This window comes from Polypterus senegalus, chromosome 9 (assembly GCF_016835505.1).
Source record: "Polypterus senegalus isolate Bchr_013 chromosome 9, ASM1683550v1, whole genome shotgun sequence".
NCBI classification, from domain to species: domain Eukaryota; kingdom Metazoa; phylum Chordata; class Cladistia; order Polypteriformes; family Polypteridae; genus Polypterus; species Polypterus senegalus.
In genome coordinates this window covers 84,756,209-84,779,088 of record NC_053162.1, presented here as the reverse complement: position 1 = coordinate 84,779,088, position 22,880 = coordinate 84,756,209, and the positions used below count along the sequence as shown (strand labels likewise).

Here is a 22,880-nt window from a genome sequence, read left to right as displayed (position 1 = left end):
TGTATTTCTATGGAATTCGAAGTGTGAAAAACTGGCTAGAACAAAGGTAGTAAAGACCAAAGAAAACGGAGGAAAAGGATTTCCAGACATTGAAAAGGAGTTGGAACTAAAACATACAGCAACAGTGGTGAACATGGCACTAAATAAAACAGGGAAATTTGCAGATATGATGAGATATTTACTAGGGACAGAATTAAGAAAAACAAAACTGTTAAAAATAAATAATAACAGACCTGTGGCGTTGAACGTGCCAAAACACTTTAAGATCATAAAAATATGTTTACAAAGGTATGAATGGGAGGGAGGAGATTCAAAAATGTGGGGGAAAATAAGAGAATTAAAGAAATACATAGGAAAAAAGGAAACAATGAGAAAAATTCAAGAACTAATGGAGGTGCAAGTAAGAAAAGTGTGGCAACAAAACGTCAAATAAAGAATTAACAAACAGACAAAAAGATTTGGGATGGATGGTAGTAAATGAAATTGTACCGACGAATACAGTTATGTACAAAAGGTGGCTAAAAGTAAAATGTGTCCAAGAGATAATTGTGTAGAAGCAGAGACTGCAGAGCATGTATTCTGGAACTGCAGATATGCACAAGAGGTGTGGAGATATGTGGGAATGGAATGGAAAGGGGGCTTGGGGTTTGAAGAAATTACAAAAGAAGGTGTACTATATGGTTTGGTAGGAAAGAAGCTAAATGAAAAAAAGCCAATAAGGCAATGGAAAATGGTTAGTGTCATAAAAGAAAATATGTGGTGGTGGAGGAATGAATTGGTAATACATAACAAGAAAATAACAATACAAAGACTGTGAAGATGTGAAAAAGAGATACAGGAGGAATGGAAGATAAAAGAAGAAGCTGAAAAGAATAAAAGTACATAGAGAAAAGGTAAAGATCTTTAATATAAAGTTAAAAAAAAAAAAATATATTGTCACGGTGGTGAAATGGTGAAGGGTAACAGTGAATTAGCAAATTGCCCAGACTTTGTGTATGTGTGCTAAAAGCTAAGACACTGGAACAAAAAAATTAAATGTAAGTGAAAAAAGGACAAGCAAAACAGTGTTTGTTCTCAGTAATGGAATTTAGACAAAAAAAAAAAATAGAGCAGTTCTTGTTTTGGACTCTATTGTATGAACATGTCTGAGCTTTGGCATCAGTTTTGCTCCCGGGAAAAATTATACGTGTGGCTGCCCCAAAACCTCTTACTATATATATATATATATATATATATATATATATATATATATATATATATATATATATATACATATACACACACACGTGCACACACACAAACTTACTGGCCAGTTTATTAGGTACACCTTGCTAGTACCGGGTTGGATCCCCCTTTGCCTTCAGAACTGTCGTAATTCTCCGAGGCATAGATGGTCCATATTGATATGATAGCATCACGCAGTTGCTGCAGATTTGATGTGAATCTCCTGTTCCACCACAACCCAAATGTGCTCTATTGGATTGAAATTTGGTGACTGTGCAGGCCATTTGAGTTCAGTGAACTCATTGTCATGTTCATGAAACCAGTTTGAGATGATTTGAGCTTTGTGACATGGCACATTATCCTGCTGAAGTAGCCATCAGATGAAGGGTACACTGTGCTCATAAAGGGATGGACCTGGTCGGCATCGATGTGACATTTAAATGATAATCACTTGGTGCTAAGGAACCCAAAGTGTGCCAAGAAAATATCCTACACAACATTACAGCCTGAACCGTTGATACAAAGCAGGATGTATCCATGCTTTTATGTTATTGAAGCTAAATGCTGACTCTAGCATCCAAAAGTTGCAGCAGAAATTGAGACTCATGAGACCAGACAATGCATTTCCAATCTTCTGTTGTCCATTTTTGGTTAACGCACAAGAACTGTAGCCTCAGTTGCCTGTTCTTAGCTGACAGGACTGGCACCAAGTGTGGTTTCCGGCTGCTGTAGCCCACCTGCTTCAAGTTTGAATGTGTTGTGTGTTCAGAGATGCTCTTCTGCATGTCTTAGTTGTATCAAGCAGTTATATTAGTAACTGTTGTCTTTCTATCAAGTCTGCTCATTCTCCTTTGACCGCTGGAATCAACAAAGCATTTTCACCCAGAGAACTGCCACTCAGTGGATATTTTCCCTTTTTTGGACTATTCTCTGTAAACCCTAGAGATGGTTATGCATGAAAATCTCAGATTCGCAGTGTTTGAAACAACCAGGCCACATTTAAAGTCATTTAAATCACATTTCTTCCCCATTCTGATACTCGATTTGAAGTTCAGCAGGTCATCTTGACAATGTCTACGTGCCAAAATGCATTGAGCTGCTGCCATGTGACTGGCCCATTAGATATTTGCATTAATAAGCAGATGAACTAATGTACCCAATAAAGTGTGCCTGCTCACTTACTCCCTTATCAACAAAAACAGTTACCTCTTTTGTTAAAAAGCTGAAATGTGTCAGGATGGTAGATCTTGGCCAGAGTTTCTTAAACTTCTTTAAAAAAAAAAAAGACGCCGCCTTCTGGGTCATTCAGAGCCATGACTCAACATCGTATTCAACAGGAAAGGATCACATACGGTTCGTGAAGTGTGTTGCAATGGGTTGCCGCAGGCAGTATCAGCAAATCGACATTGCTGTGTTATGACTTTCAGCTTCAATTCCCTAAGGAGGACCTACCCCACCTCTGATGACCGCTATGTACTGGATCTCAAAAACACTAGGAAGGGCAAGTTTGGATCGGAAGAAAAAAAAAGTTTAGGAAACACTGATCTAGGCCCGTAGATATCGGCTAAGAAAGGACATTTTGATATACTGTATCAATATTAAAGGGTAACCCCCACAACAGAAAAACTAAATACCCCAAAATCTCAACAACACCTTGAGGGATTTGACTGAAATTTGGTGCTTTCAATCAACATAATAAATATACGAGTCTAATTACAAATAGAGAAGTTGGAGTTGTAGGTACCAGAATTTGAGGATTTAGAGTTGATGCTACCAGAAATTGTGGAGTTGGAATCAGAGTTGAAGGTTTTGTATACCGACTCCACAGCCCTGCCTACGAGCGCAAAGCTTGTTGAATACATGGAGCAGAGGGATGTTAATTGAACTTCATGGAAACCTACAGGGCAAAAACAGCAAAGTAAAACCCCCAACAGCACATTCATCGACTGGCCGGGAAATTATGGGTTCATCAACAAAATTAGAAGTAATGGTGGCGCAGTGTTAGCGCTGCTGCCTCGCAGTTAGGAGACCCGGGTTCGCTTCCCGGGTCCTGCGTGGAGTTTGCATGTTCTCCCCGTGTCTGTGTGGGTTTCCACTGGACGCTCCAGTTTCCTCCCACAGTCCAAAGACATGCAGGTTAGGTGGATTGGTGATTCTAAATTGGCCGTAGTGTGTGCTGTGGGTGTGTTTGTGTGTGTCCTGCGGTGGGTTGGCACCCTGCCCGGGATTGGTTCCTGCCTTATGCCCTTTGTTGGCTGGGATTAGCTCCACCAGACCCCCGTGACCCCGTGTTCGGATCCAGTGGGTTGGAAAATGGATGGATGGATGGCCAAAAAACTCTACAACATGTAGGAAAGCTTGTCACAAAACTTCAGCATTCCTGAGCAACAGCCTCTTGAAGTGTCACCTTCCAGTGCGCTTAGTGAGAAAAGACAAATACAAATAAGAGATGGCACTCGTGGCAGTGCCACATGATTAACCTGGACCTGTCTGCCACCAGGCACTTGCTGGCAAATTCCACTCACAGGCTCTAAGAACAGACCTTGTATTCTTGTTCCAGGAAAGCTTCTGTTGATCTTATTTGAGACTGTCATGACAGCCTTAAATGGAACGGTCACTGTCCCGTCCCTTACCTTTCACAGATTTGCCATGGACAAGCACATCAAGAAAGCACATCTCTAGAGGTCTTGGTTCTAAGGGTCGCTGAGGCACACAAGGCCCACATTCATACTATGGTTGAAATGGGTTTGCTGGAAATATCCAACAGATGTCTTTGTTTTGGATCAAAACTCACCTCAGAGATAGCTCTTCTTAAATCTCAGAAGAGATAAGGAGCATAAGGTTTGATCGGACTGAGTTACAGTCCGATCAGTACGAGTCGAGGAAGCTGCAAGGAACTGTGGAGGAAAGGGTTATTGCGGAGTATCATGGCGGCAAACTTTGAACACTAGTGGTACAGGAGGCTACCAAATTAAATGCAATGTTAGCAGAAGGGTCTCCAGAGTGAATTTAGAGCAAGGCCAGAATGGCACCAGATATAGCAGGGTCTAAAGTGAAAGTCCTTCTGCTGGTGGAGTTTGACTTCTGCACAGCCTTCCAAAAGTTCCTGGCAAACCATTCAAAAACTTCGAAAGAGTAGGCGGGATGTTACTCAGGCTGTCATCAGCACAGTTGGATATTGTGGGTGGGGTGTTAGCTAAAACGATTCTTCAGTGTTTCGCAGAAGGTGTGGACAGTGCTTGGGGGCTAGCGGAGTGGAGGGACTGTCGACCTTTTTAAAAGGGAGACAAGAATGTGTGCTGCAGTTACAGAGGGACCGCACATCCATGGCTCCACAGGATAGCCAATGCTAGCCTACTGGAAAGTGGACCGTCTACCAGGTTTGTAGCTATTATAAATACTGTAGCTAAGTATTCAGCCCCTTTGCTGTGGGACTCTAAATTGTGGTCAGGTGCCTCCCGCCTGCTTTGATTATCCTTCAGATGTTTCTAGAACTTGACTGGAGTCCACACATGGCAAACTGAATTAACAGGACATCATTAAGAAAGACGCACACCTGCGTATATCAAGTCCCACAATTCACATTGCATGTCAGGTCAACAACCAAGCTATGAAGTCCAAGGAACATGATCAAATTGTGGAAAATCATAGAACAGGGCAGGAGTATAAAAACTACTTCTAAAGCTTTGAGTGTTCCCAGGAATGCAGTGGCCTCAATGATTGTGAAATGTAAGATGTCTGGAACCATCACGACTCTTATTGTTTGCCATCTGGTTAAACTGAGTAACTGAGCAAGAAGGTCTTTGGTCAGGGAGGTGTCCAAGAGCCCAAAGGTCACAATAAGAGAGAACTTGTTGGAATAATGGCCAACTTGTCAGCACTTCCTCAATCAGGCCTGCATGGTAGAGTGGCTAGACAAAAGCCATTCCCGAGTGAAAGAAATGACAGCTTACAGGAGCCCGACAGCAGGAGGAAAAAAGATTCTCTGGGCAGATAAAAACTGAACTCTTTGTGCAGAAATCCAAGCACTACGTCTGGTGAAGAAGCAGGCCTGCTCATCACCTGCCCAATGCCTTCCCTGTGGTAATCACAGTGGTAGCAGCATCACACTATGTTGGCACATCTTGGTGGCAGGGAAAGGGAGACTGATTACGGGCAAATACTGAGAGATCTTTGAAGAAAATCTGCTCTAGAGTGCATGTAACTTCCGACTAGCGTGACAATGACCTGAAGCATACAGCCAAGACGGCTCTGGAGTGACTTTGGGACAAGTATCTGGCCATCTTTGAGTGGTGCAGCAAAAGAATGGGCATAAACCCCAAAGAATATCTGTGGAGAGACCCCATGATGGCAGTTTACAGATGCCTCCCACCCAATCGAACAAAGAGAGGATCTGCCAGGCAGAATGGGACAAACAGCCCAAATTCAGGTGTGGAAAGCTTGTAAAGATTTACCCAAGATGACACAAAGCTGTTATTGTTACCCGAGGCTTCTACAAAGCACCAGATTAAGGGTCTGAATATTTACATGAATGAGGGTTTTCAGTTTGTCATTATGGGTTACCGAGTGTAGATTGATGGGCAACAATGGTGAATTTATCTATTTAAAATTAAATCTGCAACACAGTAGAGTGTGCAGAAAGTTGAGAATTACATTATACAGTGTATATAAAAAGTATGCATCACCTTGTAAGTTTTGACATTTTATTGTTATACAGCACTGAATCTCAGTGAATTTAAATTTGGCTTTTTTGGTCATGACTTCAGATCTTTTTGAGCAGAGATCTGCTCTCACGTTGACCTTAAAGAGTCTTTTTTTGTTGATCAGCGTGTCAGATAATTCAATTAAATCTGCTGGGATTCAGCACTGTACGGTATAATAATAAAACGTGAAAACTTCCAGGGGTGATGAATACGTTATTAAAGGCACTTTGTGGGTTTGAAAATGCTCACCATCAACCATTTCTAGGAAATTCTCAAAGTTATGGGGTTTGTGTATGTGGCGTTAAGTCCATTTGAGGTGGGAAATGGTTTCTTCTCGATTTTCATCAAGATATGGCTGATATTGGGGAACCCAAGAACTGCATCTCTGCTGTTTACAGATGAGGATGTCCTCTTAGTCTCATCAGATGCTGCAACTGTAATGAGACTTCACACCCCCAATACTGAGGGTATGGTCCTCTCCCCAGATAAACATTGGATTGGTCTCTTCGGCTACAGGTTAAGCAACTACACCAAGTGGAGAAGTACCAGTGGGGGTTTTTTTCCATGCAAGAGGAAAGAGATCATAAAATCATCTAACAAATTGGTGCAGCAATAGTTTTTGGGACACTGTCCTGCACCACAGAGGTACAGTGGGCATTAAGTCTACACCCTCAAATTCACTTACGGTCACAAACTCAGGGTAGTGACTAAAAGAATGAGAGTGTGACTACAAGTGGCTGAAATAAGGGTCTCCTGCAGGGTTGGTGTGCTCACTTCATTCTCTGTCATAAGATGAACTTCTCAGCAATACAGGAGGACCTTGGAATAGAGGAACTGCTTGTCTGGAATGAGAGAAGAAAGGTGAGGTAGCAGTTTGTAGTAACAGGTGTACAAAGCAAGGCACATTAAGAGAAGGCTGGACGGCAGACAAGGGACATGTCAGAGGAATATATATGACCTCACTCAGCTGGGCAGGAAGAAGTTGCTGAGGGTACAGTAGCCTGGTCAGTGTGTGACTAAAATTACTCAGGCCTGGATAAGCAGAGCATAAATGATGATGATGCACTTAAACTCAACAGAAATGGTTTGCGACTTGCTGGCATCCCATTCTACACAAAGAGATTAGACCAGAGAAGCCGGGCAGTGTCAGCATAGCCATGGTATCCTCCGACTCTTGTACTGATGCAGTAGTTGACTAAAAATGTAGTGATAAGAGCGTGTTATCAAGTACATGAAAATGAGTGAATTTATAGGTACAGAACCAGATGTCCTAAGGTAATGGCTGCTCAGCCAAACAAGCAGGTACATGATGGCCACACGCCTCACACTAGCAGAAATTCAAAGTTTTGCACTATCCAGAGATATGAAACATTCCATGGATTATCTGGTAAAGGTTCCTGATCAACCCCAACATTAAAACAGCTGACAAGCAAAGTGAATAACATTGATTACCTCATTACACTGGCACCTGTCAAAGGGTGGGATATATTAGGCAGCAAGTGAATTGTGATGTCAGCAGAAAAAATGGACAAGTGTAAGGATCTGAGCGACTTTGATTAGGGCCAATGCGCCAAAGGTACCTGCAATGGGCACATGAGTGGCAGAACCAAACCATGGCTGAATGGAAGAAGGTAGCCTGGTCAGATGAATAACATTTTTACACAGATCACAGAGACGGCCAGGTCCATGTGTCATTTACCTGGGGAAGAAGTGGCAGCAGGATGCACTATGGGAAAAAGTAAAGCCAGGAGAGGCAGTGTCAAGCTTGGACAATGTTCAGCTAAGAAACCTCACATCCTGGCATTCATGTGGGCGTTACTTTGACACACACCACTTACCTAAAGATCTGTGCAGACTATGTACACCCTTTGATGGTAAACGTATTCCCTCCTTCAACAGGATAATGTCTTGCCACACCGCACAAATTGTCATGTCCCTCAAACCATTTCTGAACAAAAAGAGTTCAAGGTGTTGTACTCAATGTCTCAATCTGATTGAGCATCTGTGGTATATCCTGGAAAAACAAGTCTGATAAAATGTGTCCTCACTTCATAACATACCACAGGACACCTTCAGAGGTTTTGTGCCTTCATAGGGTGGAGCTGCTTTGGTGGCACAAGAGTGACCTACACAGTATTAGGCAGGTGGCGGATGGGTTTACAGTAGATGTTAGAAAGTCTCTCACCGACTGCACACCACTGCCTTCCATAGGTGGACTGGCATCAGGTTTAGGCGAGACAAACGTTGTGTCACCCTAACCAGTGAATTCTGCACTTTTACCACTCAATTTGCACATGCAGGCAATTTTGAATTGTATCCAAGTAGCACATTGTGCATTATGAAAAAAAGGAGCCGTCCTCAACAGTAACCTACCATCTTTGTAGCCTGTGTGCTGTGTAGGCTTAATTTCAGCCTTAATAGGTTACTCAAATATTTAATAGTTTCAGTTTCTTTTGGTAAGAGTATTTGTAGGCAAGAAATGTGATGGCAGCCCTCACAGCTAGTAATCTGCGACTCCTCCAACTTGCTATAATTAATCTCTGAAAAAACATTTTGCAGTAAATGGAGATTGCATTTCTGCTCGGGCCCCTGGCCGATGCTGAGACTGCAGATGTCTGTGCACCAAGCATGTGGTCCTTTTCCCTTAAGGTAATAAAACCAAAAAATGCTTTTGCAATTCCATGAACGTGCATCCTTCTTAGGACCTGCTGCCAGACAATGCTTTTTACGGCCCAAGAGACGCTGCACTGCCTGCTTCTTTGTTTTCTCACTGAGACGCTGAGACACTTCACACTGCTTTACTCAAATGAAACTGTGGTGGCTGAAAGGGAATGCATTGGTCAGTTTGATTCTCAAAGTTTCTGCATCCACCTGCACATACATTAGTTTACAGATTGTGCTACAGAGTGTTGATATTAGGAAGACAGCCATACATCATTGTGAAATCGGGTTCAGCCCCTATCCCATCACAAATACAACAGCCATTAGTCAAACCCTGACCAAAATTAGCCAGTTTAGATAGTGTTCACCTTAAAATTAAAAAATAGCCAACCTGTAATAATTTGTTATAAGGATGCAGTCAACTGCCTTCATAGCTAATGAACACAACAAGTGGGAGTAAAAACTCACCTATATTTTATACTTAAAAACTTTCTGCTAAAATTTTAAATGTTTAATTTTCAATACTTGAGCTTCTTTCAGGTCACCATGTGCTAAATGGGACTGGCTGAGCCCCACCCTGGTCTGCCTCACTTCACTCTAAACTGATAAAGGTAGACTTGTTTTACTTTGCCCTCTTCAGGTTCTCTTCCCCCCCAAATACTGTGATATTCCTACCTGCAATCTTACTGATCAAGTAAAAGGGATGAAATCACATCTATTTTGACTGGATGGCATAATGCATTCCTATAAATATTCACAGTCTAAAAAATTTTAAAGATCTGGCTACCAGTTCAGCTTTGCTGTTCTAGCAACGATATTTCAAAAAGAAATCAGAATGGCATCTCATATACCGCAGACAGCGTACGCCAATCTCAATGCCGCAGTGTGGGGCATAAAATGATGCGCTTTTGCTTTGCTTTCTACCTTGCACTGAAGGCTAAGTGCTACATTTTAAAATTAGCTCTTAAAGTTGTTTTGTTTTCTTTTTTTGGTTTGTTTCTCCACACAGACATTACAGTAACATTTGAGAGAAGCAGTCAAGTCAACATGAATTCAGTACTTGGCACATCATACAGGAGAGGAAAAATAAATCCATTAACAAGACTTCTTGGATCATTGCATTTTGAAGTAAATAAATTTACATCTGATAAATGTAACTCCTCAAATTCAGACATCTGCAAAGGAATATGCAAAGTTTAAAATGAAAGCGGTACCCTGTCCAACTTGAATGACAAATTTGAATTGATTGAGTTCTGACATAAGCAATACAAATGGGCACAGTAGTGGTGATCCAGATTTTATATAGTTTTGTGTTTACGCTATGGTCCAAAAATCCACAGGGCTCTTGTATTTTTGTAGGAGAAGTGTGTTTGTCAAAACTTTTTCTAACTGTAACATGCAAATCAAAATAGTTATACCAAAGCTCAAAAAAAACCAAATTAATATTTACTTATTTAAACTTCAAATAATATAACTGGAGCACAGTAAATTTTGCAAAATGTATAATTTAGGTAATCTGACAAAAAGTCACAAATATTCCAGTAGAAGTGCAGCTTTATTTTTAACATTTGTACTGCATAGCTTTAACACAACAGCAGGAGTTATTAGAAATAAATGAAAAAAGTTATCTTGGCAAAGGGAAAAAAATGTTTTCAGTCGCAAGATTGTCTTGTCAGAGAACCAGAGAGCTTTCTTTACTTTCATGCACTATATATATATATATATATATATATAGTTATTAGGAACAACTTTGTAAGTAAAAAGCACTTGAACATTTTGAATGCCTCTGAAATTATAGTATACTATATACAGAAATATTATATATATATATATATATATATATATATATATATATATATATATATATATATATATATATATATACACACACATACATACAAAAACAAACATCTGGCTAATGAGAACATGAGTTTCATGTTATAGCAGCAGCAGAAAAGAAAATACCAGTCCTTCAACAGAGAAGATCTACAGAACTATTAACACCAATGCATCAGTAGGAAGTTATATTACAAATGCCACTGTAACCATGACAGGGATATGATGCTTCCTGCAATCAGTAGTCATTAACTAAATTAGAAGTTAATAAGAAAGACAAAAATGAATAATTTATACCAAGTTCAGAGGTTAAAAAAAGCTGCAATGTCTTTGAGCTTAAATAGATATATACATACACACATTTATTATACACAATTTATCAATATAGGATTACACGCCCCCCAAATACATCTATACAGAGAAAAAAAAAATTATATATATATATTATATACACATATATATATATATATATACATACACACATATACACACACATTTTATAAAGGCACATACATACACAGTACATATGTACACACACATAGAAAGTAATTATATATTTTGTTGCCACTGCATTAATGTTAAATGCTTTCAAAAATTACAGCAAGGTCCAATTTATCTCTTAATGTGTTTGCTGTACAGTATATACTGCATTTTACTTATTAATCTTTAAAACCACTATTTATTACTACTTATGACTTACTGTGATTAACAGGTAAGTCCTGGTGCATTAACCGGTTTAAGTTTAACAGGCAAATATACAATATCCTAATATGATTTCAAAAGCTTACTGTTGCACTTCAGGCACTAAATTCTTGGAGGTTAAAACTATAAACCAACAGTCATATTTCCCTTTTTGTCAAATCAAGAGTCACAAACATTAAATAGACAAAATTTATCAACTCAAAAATTAACCATGTAAAAGAACAAAACAATTGCGAATGCAAAACACACACACACACACACACCAGGGCAACAGATTACTTGCTAAATTTTCCTCCGGAATTGGGACTTTTTTCTTTTTTTTGCTAATGAGAGCAAATATTTTTGGTAATTTGTTAGTCTTATTTTACAAAAATTCTAAACTTAATGCAAAGCAATATACCATACAATATAAATAACACAACATCAAATAATATATTAATCTTCAAAAACTTTTAAAATAAAAAAATAAAGCTTCTCTTCAGTACATGTTTTGTTTCTCAGAATATTTTTAATCAGCAAAACTTAAAACTGTTTTACTCATTACTCAAAATAAACCCTTTTCTGTAGTTGTGATTTCCTTGGAATTGGTATAAGAATACTACTATATACAAATGTTACATTTTTCGACTTCATTTGAAAGAAGATGTCAAAAGCCCCAGCATAGTCTATACTATTGTGAAAGACAGATACAAAGACCTGGCTGTGAAAATATTTTAATTGCAATTAACTCAGCTTTATTAATACCTAACCTCTTCTAGTAATGCCAGGATTAATATTATAATAATAATAACAATAAAGACTGTACAAGTAGAGTAACAATGTAGATCATGTATAACATCTTACTTAGCAGTGTACTTTGAATTTCAAATGTGCAACATACACAAATAGATAAGCAGAATTTTTTCACAGTGGTAAGTCACTGAAAGGAAAATATTGGCATCCAGTACGCATGGACCCTATGATTCTAGCACAGTAACTATACCAATTAGCAGTTGTCAACTGCTCAGTTTTGTAAGCCAAAATGAATAAAATGTATTTCATTATCACTAGGAAACTAAGTATACATCAGTAATAATTATGAACTGCAGTTTGATTAAGATTTCGTTCAAGTCAATAAACTGAAAGATTTAGCACCTGTAAACCTTGGAATCTAAAGTGGCAATAATTATTTTGTGGACAACAAGGAAAATGTTTGTCATGTGTGAAGAAATGACTCGAACAAAGCTATGTACCAGTTTACCTTTATATAAAACCAACAGCCGTTCACCCTTATGTACTTATGTAGTAAGACTTGACCACAATCTCAATCTTGGATTTTGTCAGCATCCTGGAAGAAAGAAGACAGCTCTTCACAGGTCTGAGTTTCTACTGAGCTGAAATGAGATTCCATCGTGTTCCATGCAATGTCTGCCATAAGAAAGTCATCCATTACAGTCTGTGTCTCATTGCTGGTTAAGAATAAATGACCAATACCTTCAAAGGAGCTGGTAGTTGTTTGTGTCTCTGTGCTGCTTAGCTTCACTTGATTTTCATGATGAGAACTGCACCCGAGAATGGATGGAACTTCAGTCTGTGTTTCAGTATTTGAAGATTCACCAGTCATGGAAAGACTAGCTTGCTTCAGAAAACTATCTAATGGTATATGACTGCTTGTATCCAACAAAAAATCAAGGTCTGTCTGTGTTTGGGTGTCGAACATTTCAAGACCCAAGTAGCTTGACTGGCCCTTACCATTAGAATAATTTGGTGCAGGGTTACCAAAGAAAAGAAAGTCCGTCTGAGTCTCAATATCGAGAGACTCTAAAACTGGTTCAGAGTTCAAAGTTCCTAAATCACTTTCATCAGTCTGAGTCTGTATATGAGTTGCATTCAAAAATTCCTCAAAGTCAAAGTCAATTCCTGTATTTTGCTCTTGCACAGATGTGATTGCTCCTTCGCAGTCTGCACTAGTATCTGTCAAAGTTCCACGACTATCCAATGAATGCCCACTTATACTATCTGACAAAATATTCTCTAAATCACTGAACAAATTTATTGTTTGGGTTTGATTGTCTGCGGCATGATGCTGTGGAAGGAGATCACTCTGTGTACCAAAACAAATATCATTATTAGCCTTTTCATTGAAAAGATCATGATTAACTCTTGATACAAGATGCTGGTCACTTCTTTCAGCTGGTAAAGTGTTTCCTTTAAAGCTAGTTTGTGTTGACACACTGTATGATGGCATTGATCCATTGCCAAAAAGATCTGTGCATAAAATATCATGGTCAATCTGTACTCGGTCTTCAGAGGAGAGCTGATTGGTGCTAGTTTGGGTTTCTCTGGAAACACCATAGAAAGGGGAAAAGGTCTGTCTTAATACATCAGTCTGGGCACCTATAGATGATGTTACCTTGTTTGAAGAAGGAAAAGTTTGTGTCTCAACACTAACAGGCAGCAGCACTTGGGAACTAAAACTTAAGTCTGTTTGGGAAAATGATGACACAGAATTCTCATTGGAAGTGCATGCAGTGTCTGGGAGAGAGCCCTTTAAAAGATAGGATATTTCAGTCTGAATATTAGTAGAAATACATTTAGATCTTTGTCCGATATCCTCTATAATGGTGCGATTACAAGATACAGGTTCCAGATTAACCTGAATTCCAGTATTCACAGGTTCCAAGGGAAATCTGGTCAAAGGCGTTGCATCTCTAAGTGTCACAGCTTTTGAATCCAATGTTGGTATCACAGTTCCAACAGGTTGAGAAAGGTAGTGCACAGTGCTTACAATAGATCCACGGTTGTCCATAGCCAATACAACAGGCTTTACGGAACAATCAGCTGAAGAAACAATTATTGGCAGGTGGGCGAACTGCATAACAGGAACCTTAACCAAGGCAACCTTAGGCTTTGGCAAAAGAAACTTTTTAGCGGTGGATTTCTGGCTGTCAGCACTAGGTAGACTGGTAACATCTGAAGAAACACCAACTTCAGTTAATTCTTGCTCCAAATTAACAAGCTGAAACATGTGTTCACCAAATCCTGGGTGTTTAGTTTCAGGAAATGTCCCTTCCATCTTCCTCTTTTTAACGGGAGGATATCTATTAAAAGTGAAAACACAAAAATAATGCTTTTTATGTAAAGAATTATATTAAACAACCCACAGGCATACATTTGAATATAATGTTTTAAGGACTATTCCTCCCACAAATTATATTTTTAATTCAACCTACTCCATTGCTTAAAAACAGTAGAAAACAATCCAATGTCAGCCTACTAATCTACACTAACAAAAGGCAAAGCCCTCACTGACTGACTGACTCACTACTAATTCTCCAACTTCACGTGTTGGTAGAAGGCTGAAATTTGGTAGGCTCATTCCTTACAAAATTTCGAAATTCTACGCGTAACATTCATAACTGAATCCTACTTACGTACATATATACGACCATAGCCTGCAGCTCAGTTGTCGTGTGCATCCCCCATCACCACGCCTCCCACGTAGTTGGCTGCCTGCCTATATTGCGTCCCCCATACCCACGCCTCCCACGTACTTGAGTGCCTGCCCATATAAGGCCGTCCGTCAGCAGCAATCCTATAGGCACGCTGCCACTAAATACTTGCAGGCAAATTCAAAAAGTTAATACCAGGAATGCATGTTAAACATCTTAGATTCACGAGTAGCGATTTGGGTGGTGAGATGTCTATTGAGGAGATCACTGTAATATTTATATGTCATTGAAATGTATTATTATCAGGCATGGTTTAGGCACCTATGTCATCAGGAAGGCACCAGAAAAAGGGACCTTAAGGTTACTATTATGGAAGTTAATTTAGAGCACAGATGCCGTGAATGTAAGAGCTGTAATATATAAAGTTCCCCTGCATACTATAAAAAAGTCTCGGCATCATTTCATTTTTCACAATTTGTGAAAACAAGACATGGTTTCAGAATAGAGGACAGTCGTGGATTTTGTTGGAGTTCCCTCGCCACGAATTGACTGGGATTCTCTTAACCTGCCGGGAGAATGGAAAAAGTTCCGATAGCACGTGGAGCTGATGTTTTCTGGCCCGCTAAAAGGCAAAGACGAGAGTGAGAAATGCAGCTACCTGCTCCTGTGGACTGGGGAAAAAGGAAGAGACATTTAACACAGACTCTCACCCAGGAGGAAGCCAAGGTACTGAAAACTTATTATGACCGTTTTGAGGCGTTTGTCATGCCTAAGACGAATACGATATTCGCGAGATACAAGTTTAATGAGAAGACACATGGTATAAACGAGACTTCTGATCACTTTGTAACAGAGTTAAAATTGCTGGTGAAGGACTGTGCTTATGCAAACGAAGATAAGATGGTCAGGGATAGACTACTGTTTGGCAAAAAAACTCAGCGAAAGTGCGAGAGAAACTTTTAAGTGCTGGGTCTTAGCTAACATTAAATAAAGCCATGGACATCGCAAGATCACACGAGATTGCACAAGCACAGCTGAGAACCTTTGATGTATGTACTCCAAGCGGCTTACGTGAACTGACTGTGAACGCAGTACACAGACAACAAGCAAGAGCTCCAAAGAGCGCTGAACAAAAAACACATTACACAATTGAGAAGGCAGCAAAAGAATATGAACCGAGTGACGCATACAAGCATATTCATAAGTGCAGCTACTGCGGAAACAAAGCACACGGTGGAAAAAGTCAATGTCCAGCTAAAGGAAGACAGTGTAAAAAAAATGTGGTAAATTGAACCACTTCGCTAAAGTTTGTAGTGGGGCCACATAGTTAGTGTTAAATGTCAGTTCTGAGTGCGTCTCGTTTCATTGTCTCGTTTGCTGTTTGTATGTGTATCAGTTAATGCCGTCACCGTAAAGGAGGACGGATGATGGAAGGAGACCACAGCCGCAAACCTGGAAAACACCTGTTCTTAATTAATCAATCACAGCCGTCACATAGACTATTTAAGTAATCAGGAAGGAGAAGAGAAAAGAGAGGGAAGGAGAGAAGAAGGAGAAAGGAGACCACGTTTCAACTTGCTTGCTGTTTTTTCACATCGTGCCTTTTCACCAGTTTGCTTTTCATTTTGCTGGACTGTCTTTCAACCTCCATCTGCCGAGACCCCACCATACGCCTATTAATCACGGTGAGGTTGCTCCAAACGCCGGGAAAATCAAACAACGCATTTACCACTAGTTCAGTCATCCGTATTCAGGACAGTTTTATAACCGGACTCAAGTTCACAATCATTCAGTTTATCAGTAATTTTGTTATTCGTGTTGTGTGTTATATGTTACGGGGCAAGGGAGGGTTTTTGTTGTATTTATATTTGGTGGTGTTTTGTTGTTGCTGGGGTGGAGGGATATTTATATCTGTTTTCTGCATGTCTTGTTTCACTTAATACATTTAATCCGTTTAATTTTACATTCTGTTTTTGTGTACTTACATTTACACCGTCGACTGTGGGGAAAAGTTTAATTGGTTAGAAGTATGGCTTAATAGATTATTTTTCAGTAAATTATCCAGGCCACAGGTATTGGAGGTGTAGCTGCCGGCTGGGTAAAGGGGTTGGCCGTTACAAGTTTGCAGGACTTGGAAAGGTAAACCCGTGCATGCAGTGTGTGATGTCTCAGATAAAGAGCTGTTTATTGATGCAGTAAGAAAGGAACAACCCTCTGAAGCTGAACAAGCCTTTGTAGACATATCAATAGGAACGCAAGGTGTAAAGCTCAAGTTTAAATTAAGTTCATAGACACGCTGCCGCTAAATATTCGCAGGCAAATCCACAACTTAATACCGGAAATGCCTGTTAAACATCTTAGATTCACGAGTACCGATTTGGGTAGTGAACACTTCGATGAATGAAACCTGTTATCTTTACAACGATTGACAAACACGGAATGTATCTTGAACACAACACATCCTCCAAATACGAACCTGATTGAAAGAAATAATGATAATCAAATCCTTGATGACAGGAACACTCATAACATTCACAAAACAATTACACTGACAATCATGTTACGTTATTTTTAAAATGTTTCCTTTTCTTTTTCATAACTTCTTTAACACACTACTTCTCTGCTGCGAGGCGCGAGTATTTTGCTAGTGTTACATAATCCATATGTCAGTTATTCAGTCATATGATCATAATGCCTAAAACAAAAGTATTTTTTGCTAAAATGCTGTTAAATACTTCTGGAAAATAATAGTAGTGCATAAAAGTGAAATGTGCAAGTGAATTTAAGCCTTTGAAGACAGGGCTCTTGAAAAATGAATGTGGTGGGGGGAATGTGATGTCTGGCAGATCTTTAACTGAGGTAACTGACTTTTGTGCATGTCAGATTTCTTCAACTTTATGAGCATTGTTTTTTTTCCCCAGCTACAAAGCCAGTTCTCATCATAACTTTGTCTCAATGTTAGGCAACGCACTTATGAACTGGAATAATTTTAAACTTGCATGTAAATAATTACACAGGATCATGCAAGTCAGACATGTGAAGAACAAAGCAGGATAAACAGATATCGGGTAATGTAATCAGCATAAACTGCATAATGCAAATGACAGCAACAAAAATCAGAAGATGCGATGCTACCAGACAATAAAATTATTAGTACTTTATTCCTAAGTGGAAATTAAGACATTATAAAAGCTAAAACATTTAATAACAAACACTAACCCTCCCACCATCAACCATACTCTGACCAATTACTATTCTGAACTAATTCAGCAAATAATTAGAAAGGGGCAAAAATAAACAAATAAATAAAAATGGCAAAACTGTCTAAAACAAATGCAATGTTACTTTTGGTCCAGCCAAAGAATAAATTCAATTTACACCCATGCCCCACTCACCTGTGTTCTGGTGGTATCTCATGTCCTGTCCTGTAGATATGAGATAACAGGGCTGCCCGGCTAGCATAAGGACATCCACATGTGCACCTGTATATCTTTCCACAGTCCTCTGAATGACGTTTCAAATCCCATTCTGTGCTATAGGAGTTTGGGCATTTTGGGCATTTGTGCTTCTTTTCAGCATGCATCTTCATAAAATGCTAAAATGAAAGAACAAAATTTAACAGGATTGCTAGAATAGTCAGAAACAGCTAGAACTTCAACAACACATGTTGCAGATGTCAGGGTTAAATCAGAATACTCATACAGGATGGTTTCCATAAAATTTTGTTTTACTATAGTTTGAGAATAAATAAATGTACTGTGATGCAAACAAAACATACTTGGTTAAGAGAACAATGGAAAGGACAATAAGGACCAGTTCTACTTAGGGAGTTATGGTATTTGTTATTTGCTTCTATTTTGGTACCGAGGTCTGAAAACTGGTATTAATATAGAAGCCAAAATGTTTGTACCGATCCAACAAAAGTACAACTACAGACATTTCAATGATAGCGGCTGCAATCACACAGATAGAAATACAAACTGGGGCAAGGCAGTTAAAGAAAACCTAGTACAGTACAAGCATTCTGATAAAAATAGACACTCTGATACCAATGATGAAGCAAACATTTTCCCTTCCTATTCAATGTTAGCACTGCAAGATTATTGAGAAGGAAGAAATTTTAGCTCAGCAGATTATCTGGAGTTGAGATTTTCATCCTCCTTCAAACAGAATGCTAAACTAAGACATTACTAAATACTGTGGGATGCCTATGATTGATAAATTGGTTGAAAAGTACCCCATCATTTTCTTTGGCAGATATATTTCTCTTGTGAGGTTTTCCTTTTATATATAAGGAGTATGATGGTAAAGTGTACATTATTTCTTAATAATGTCAATTTAATTATATAGCACATTTAAAACAACATAGGAATGCTGTGGCCAAAGTGCTTTACAATAAAAGAAGAAAAAAACATACAGTTAACATAAATAGAAATAAAATAAAATAAAATACTGTAAATAAACAGAAGTGAGATTACATAATCACAATGAGGAACCATCACTATTACTGAACATCACGGAAAGCAAGTGAATAGAAATAAGTCTTTAATCTCGTTTTGAACAGTTCAATTGTAGACAACTCCTTTATGTAATAAGGTAAAGAGTTCCACAGGAGAGGAGCCGCAGCTGCAAAAGCCCTGTCCCCCTTAGTTTTACACTTAGTACAAGGGACAAGAAGAGACAACTGACCAGAAGATTTAAGCACTCTAGATGGCTGGTGTAAAGCACACAATTCAGATAAATAGGCAGTAAGATTTTAAAATCAATTCGAAAACTGACAGGCAGCCAGTGTAAAGAAGCTAATATTGGAGAAACAGAATCAGACTGTCTTGGCACAACCAGAAAGTGAGCGGCAGCATTCTGGACTAACTGTAACCTGTGTATCAGGGATTTGCTAATCTCAGAATACAGCAAGTTGCAGTAATAAAGGTGAGAAAAGATAAAAGCATGAGTAGCTTTCTCAAGAAACCTAGAAAATAAAAATGGCTTGATCATACCTAATAGACGAAGCTGGAAAATGAAACTCTTGACTACAGAATTAACCTGTTTCTCAAAAGAGAGGTTACTGCCAAAGATAACACCAGGATTGCGGACTTGAGGTTTGCAAAACACAAAGAGCAAGAGCCGAGAAGTCCAAGACCAATATGGGCTTTGGCTGATGGACCTACTATAAGCACCTCTGTTTTATTTTGATTCAGATCAAGAAAATTATTAGCCATCCAGGATCTTAGTTCATAAACACAATTGTGCAGTTGATTCATTGCAGAGTTGCAGCATAGCAGTGAAAAGAAATGTTACATTTCCTAAAAATAGCTCCAATAGGGTGATGGTATATCTATACTAATAAAAGGCAAAGCCCTCACTCACTCACTCACTCACTCATTCTCCAACTTCCCGTGTGGGTGGAAGGCTGAAATTTGGCAGGTTCATTCCTTACAGCTTCCTTACAAAAGTTGGGCAGGTTTTATATCGAAATTCTACGCGTAATGGTCATAACTGGAAGCAGTTTTTCTCCATTTACTGTAATGGAGATGAGCTTCAACGCCGTGGGGAGTTTCGTGTGACATCATCACGCCTCCCACGTAATCACGCAGTAAATAGAAAACCAGGAAGACCTCAAAAAAGCACTCAAGAAAACATGCATTATATAATTGAGAAGGCAGCGAAACAATAAGAAGCGAGCGAGTGACATATACAACCATATTCATGAGTTCTGCTACTTCGGAAACAAAGCATGATGTAAACCTACACTTTAAATTAAGTTCATAGACAGGCTGCCACTGGCGTTTGTAATTTAGTGCCTGCCCATATAAGGCCGTCCGTCAGCGGCAATCCAATAGCAAACTGCCACGGGTAAATATTCACGGGTGAAGGACTGTGCTTATGGAGAGGAAGATGAGATGGTCAGGGTGGTGTTTGACACAAACTCAGCGAAACTGCGAGAGAAAGTTTTAAGTGCCAGGACTAAGGTAACATTAAATAAAGCTATGGACATAGCACGAGATGGCACCAGCACAGCTGGGAACCTTCGATGCAAGTACACCGAGTGGCTCACGTGAACTGACGCAGTGCACAGATAAAAGCAACAGTTCCAAAGAGCTGAACAAAACCGAATTACACAATTGAAAAGGCAGCAAAAATATGAAGCGTCTGATAAGCATATTCATAAATGCAGCTACTGTGGAAACAAAGCACACGGTGGAAAAAGTCAATGTCCCGCTAAAGGAAGACAGTGTAAAAAAACCCGTGCATGCAGTGTGTCAGGTCTCAGATAAAGAAGAAGACGAGCTGTTTATTGATGCAGTAAGAAACGAATCGATGAATGAAACCTGTCATCTTTACAACGATTGACAAACACGGAATGTAACTTGAACACAACACATCCTACAAATACGAACCTGATTGAAAGAAATAATGATAATCAAATCCTTGATGACAGCAACACTCAGTAACACTCACAAAACAAATACTGTATATTGACAGTCATGTTACGTTATTTTTAAAATGTTCCCTTTTCTTTTTCTACCTTTTTTAACACACTACTTCTCTGCTGTGATACGCGGGTATATATACATGTGTATATATATATATATATATATATATATATATATATATATATATATATATATATATATATATATATATATATATATATATATATATATATATCCCGCTCTACATACTCGAATAATGGATACTTTATTCGCCATCAATGATTGTTTTGGTAAAGCCATACTCAGTGTATTCATTAGATGAACGGTAAAAAGTAAGAGCGAGGGGAGGATGACTCATTGAGGCATGCAGGCTATAGTGCGCGTCATCTCTATCTGAATTGCGCGATCACATTTGAAAAAATATATCTTTTCAAGTTCTATTTAGTCCATATGTGTCAAACTCAAGGGCATGGGCCACATCCGCCCGTGTAATTATATCCGCCCGAGATCATTTTATATACTGTATTATTGTTATTAAAGCCCGGGTATATGAAGCGCTGGTAACACAATAAACTACAAATCCCATAATGCAGCGCTTCAGCTGCCTTGCCGAACACTTACCGCTTACTAGAGTTATTGCACACCGAGTTTGCACGGCGCTTTGGTGACTTTGAAGAACAAAAAAAGTCCGTCTACATGCGGCTCGAACCTTGTGCATGTTTGGTAGCACATATCTGTGTGAGAAGCTCTTCTCAGTGATAAAGACTAACAAAACAGCACACAGGAGTAAGCCTCACTGATGAGCACCTGCAATCCATCCTGAGAATCTCCACAACACAGAACCTCACACCAAACAGAAGCGAACTTGTGGCCAAAAAGATGCCAGGCGTCCAGCTCTAAAATGACATATGAGCAAAGACAACTGAATGATTTGATTTGTTATTGCACGTAAGAGCGGGGGTCAACCGTTTTAACATTGCGTATTGCACTGATACGAAATAGCTGTGTGTGTATATATGTATATATATGTTTATATATGTGTGTGTGTATGTATATATATATATATATATATATATATATATATATATATATATATGTATTTGTGTGTATATATGTTTGTTTCAAAATGTTTCCTTTTCTTTTCATTGCTTCTTTAACACACTACTTCTCCGCTGCGAAGCGCGGGTATTTTGCTAGTAGAGAATAAAATGAACAAGAGGAATTTAAAGTCACTGAAAAGTGTCTACCAATTAGCTATGACCTGAACCAGTTAAGAGCAGCCCCTTTAAACCGCAACAGCAATATCTCATGGTCAATAGTGTCAAAGGCAGCGGACAGGTCAAGGAGGACAAGGACTGCAGCGCCACCTGAGTCAGTAATAATAGATACATCATTGAATACTTTCAGAAGGGCCATCTCAACACCATGATAACGCCTAAAGCCAGATTGGTAGATCTCAAAGAAATTATTGAAGGCAAGGTGATCAACCAATTGATTATAAATAATTCTTTCTAATATTTTAGCCAGAAATGGCAATTGGGAAATCAGGTGAAAATTGGCTAAAACTCCAGGATCTAATTCTGCCCTTTTTTTTTTTTTAGAAATGAGGGCACAACCCCCTCACTAATAGAACCATTGATAATGGCTAGTAAAGGTGGACCCAAAACATCAAAGGCTTCCACTAAGAGGTGTGGTAGTACAGTATCAAGAAGACTGAAAGTAGGTTTAACACTAGAATTACCAGAGCCTACGAAAAAACTCGTAATTCCGTCCCACCTTAAATCGCTTCTTAAAATCGTTCACAGCTTTCCACCAGCGTCTTTTGTCATCTAAATGTGCTGATAAAAATCAGGCTGCAAGCAGCCGGCTATTCCATCCCCCCACCGACT

General features: G+C 39.0%; 1 protein-coding gene across 1 annotated transcript in view; it reads right to left on the bottom strand.

Annotated features, from left to right (window-relative positions):
* Window positions 1–11,432: 11,432 nt before the first annotated feature.
* atmin (ATM interactor) overlaps window positions 11,433–22,880 on the bottom strand; it is a 44,688-nt gene continuing 33,240 nt past the window's right edge. Inside the window, exons 3-4 of the mRNA XM_039763375.1 lie at window positions 17,953–18,152; window positions 11,433–14,206 (exon numbers count right to left, since the gene is read on the bottom strand). Of these exons, the coding sequence (XP_039619309.1) occupies window positions 12,430–14,206; window positions 17,953–18,152 (1,977 nt within the window). The 3' untranslated portion in view covers window positions 11,433–12,429. The remainder of the gene's footprint in view (window positions 14,207–17,952; window positions 18,153–22,880) is intronic.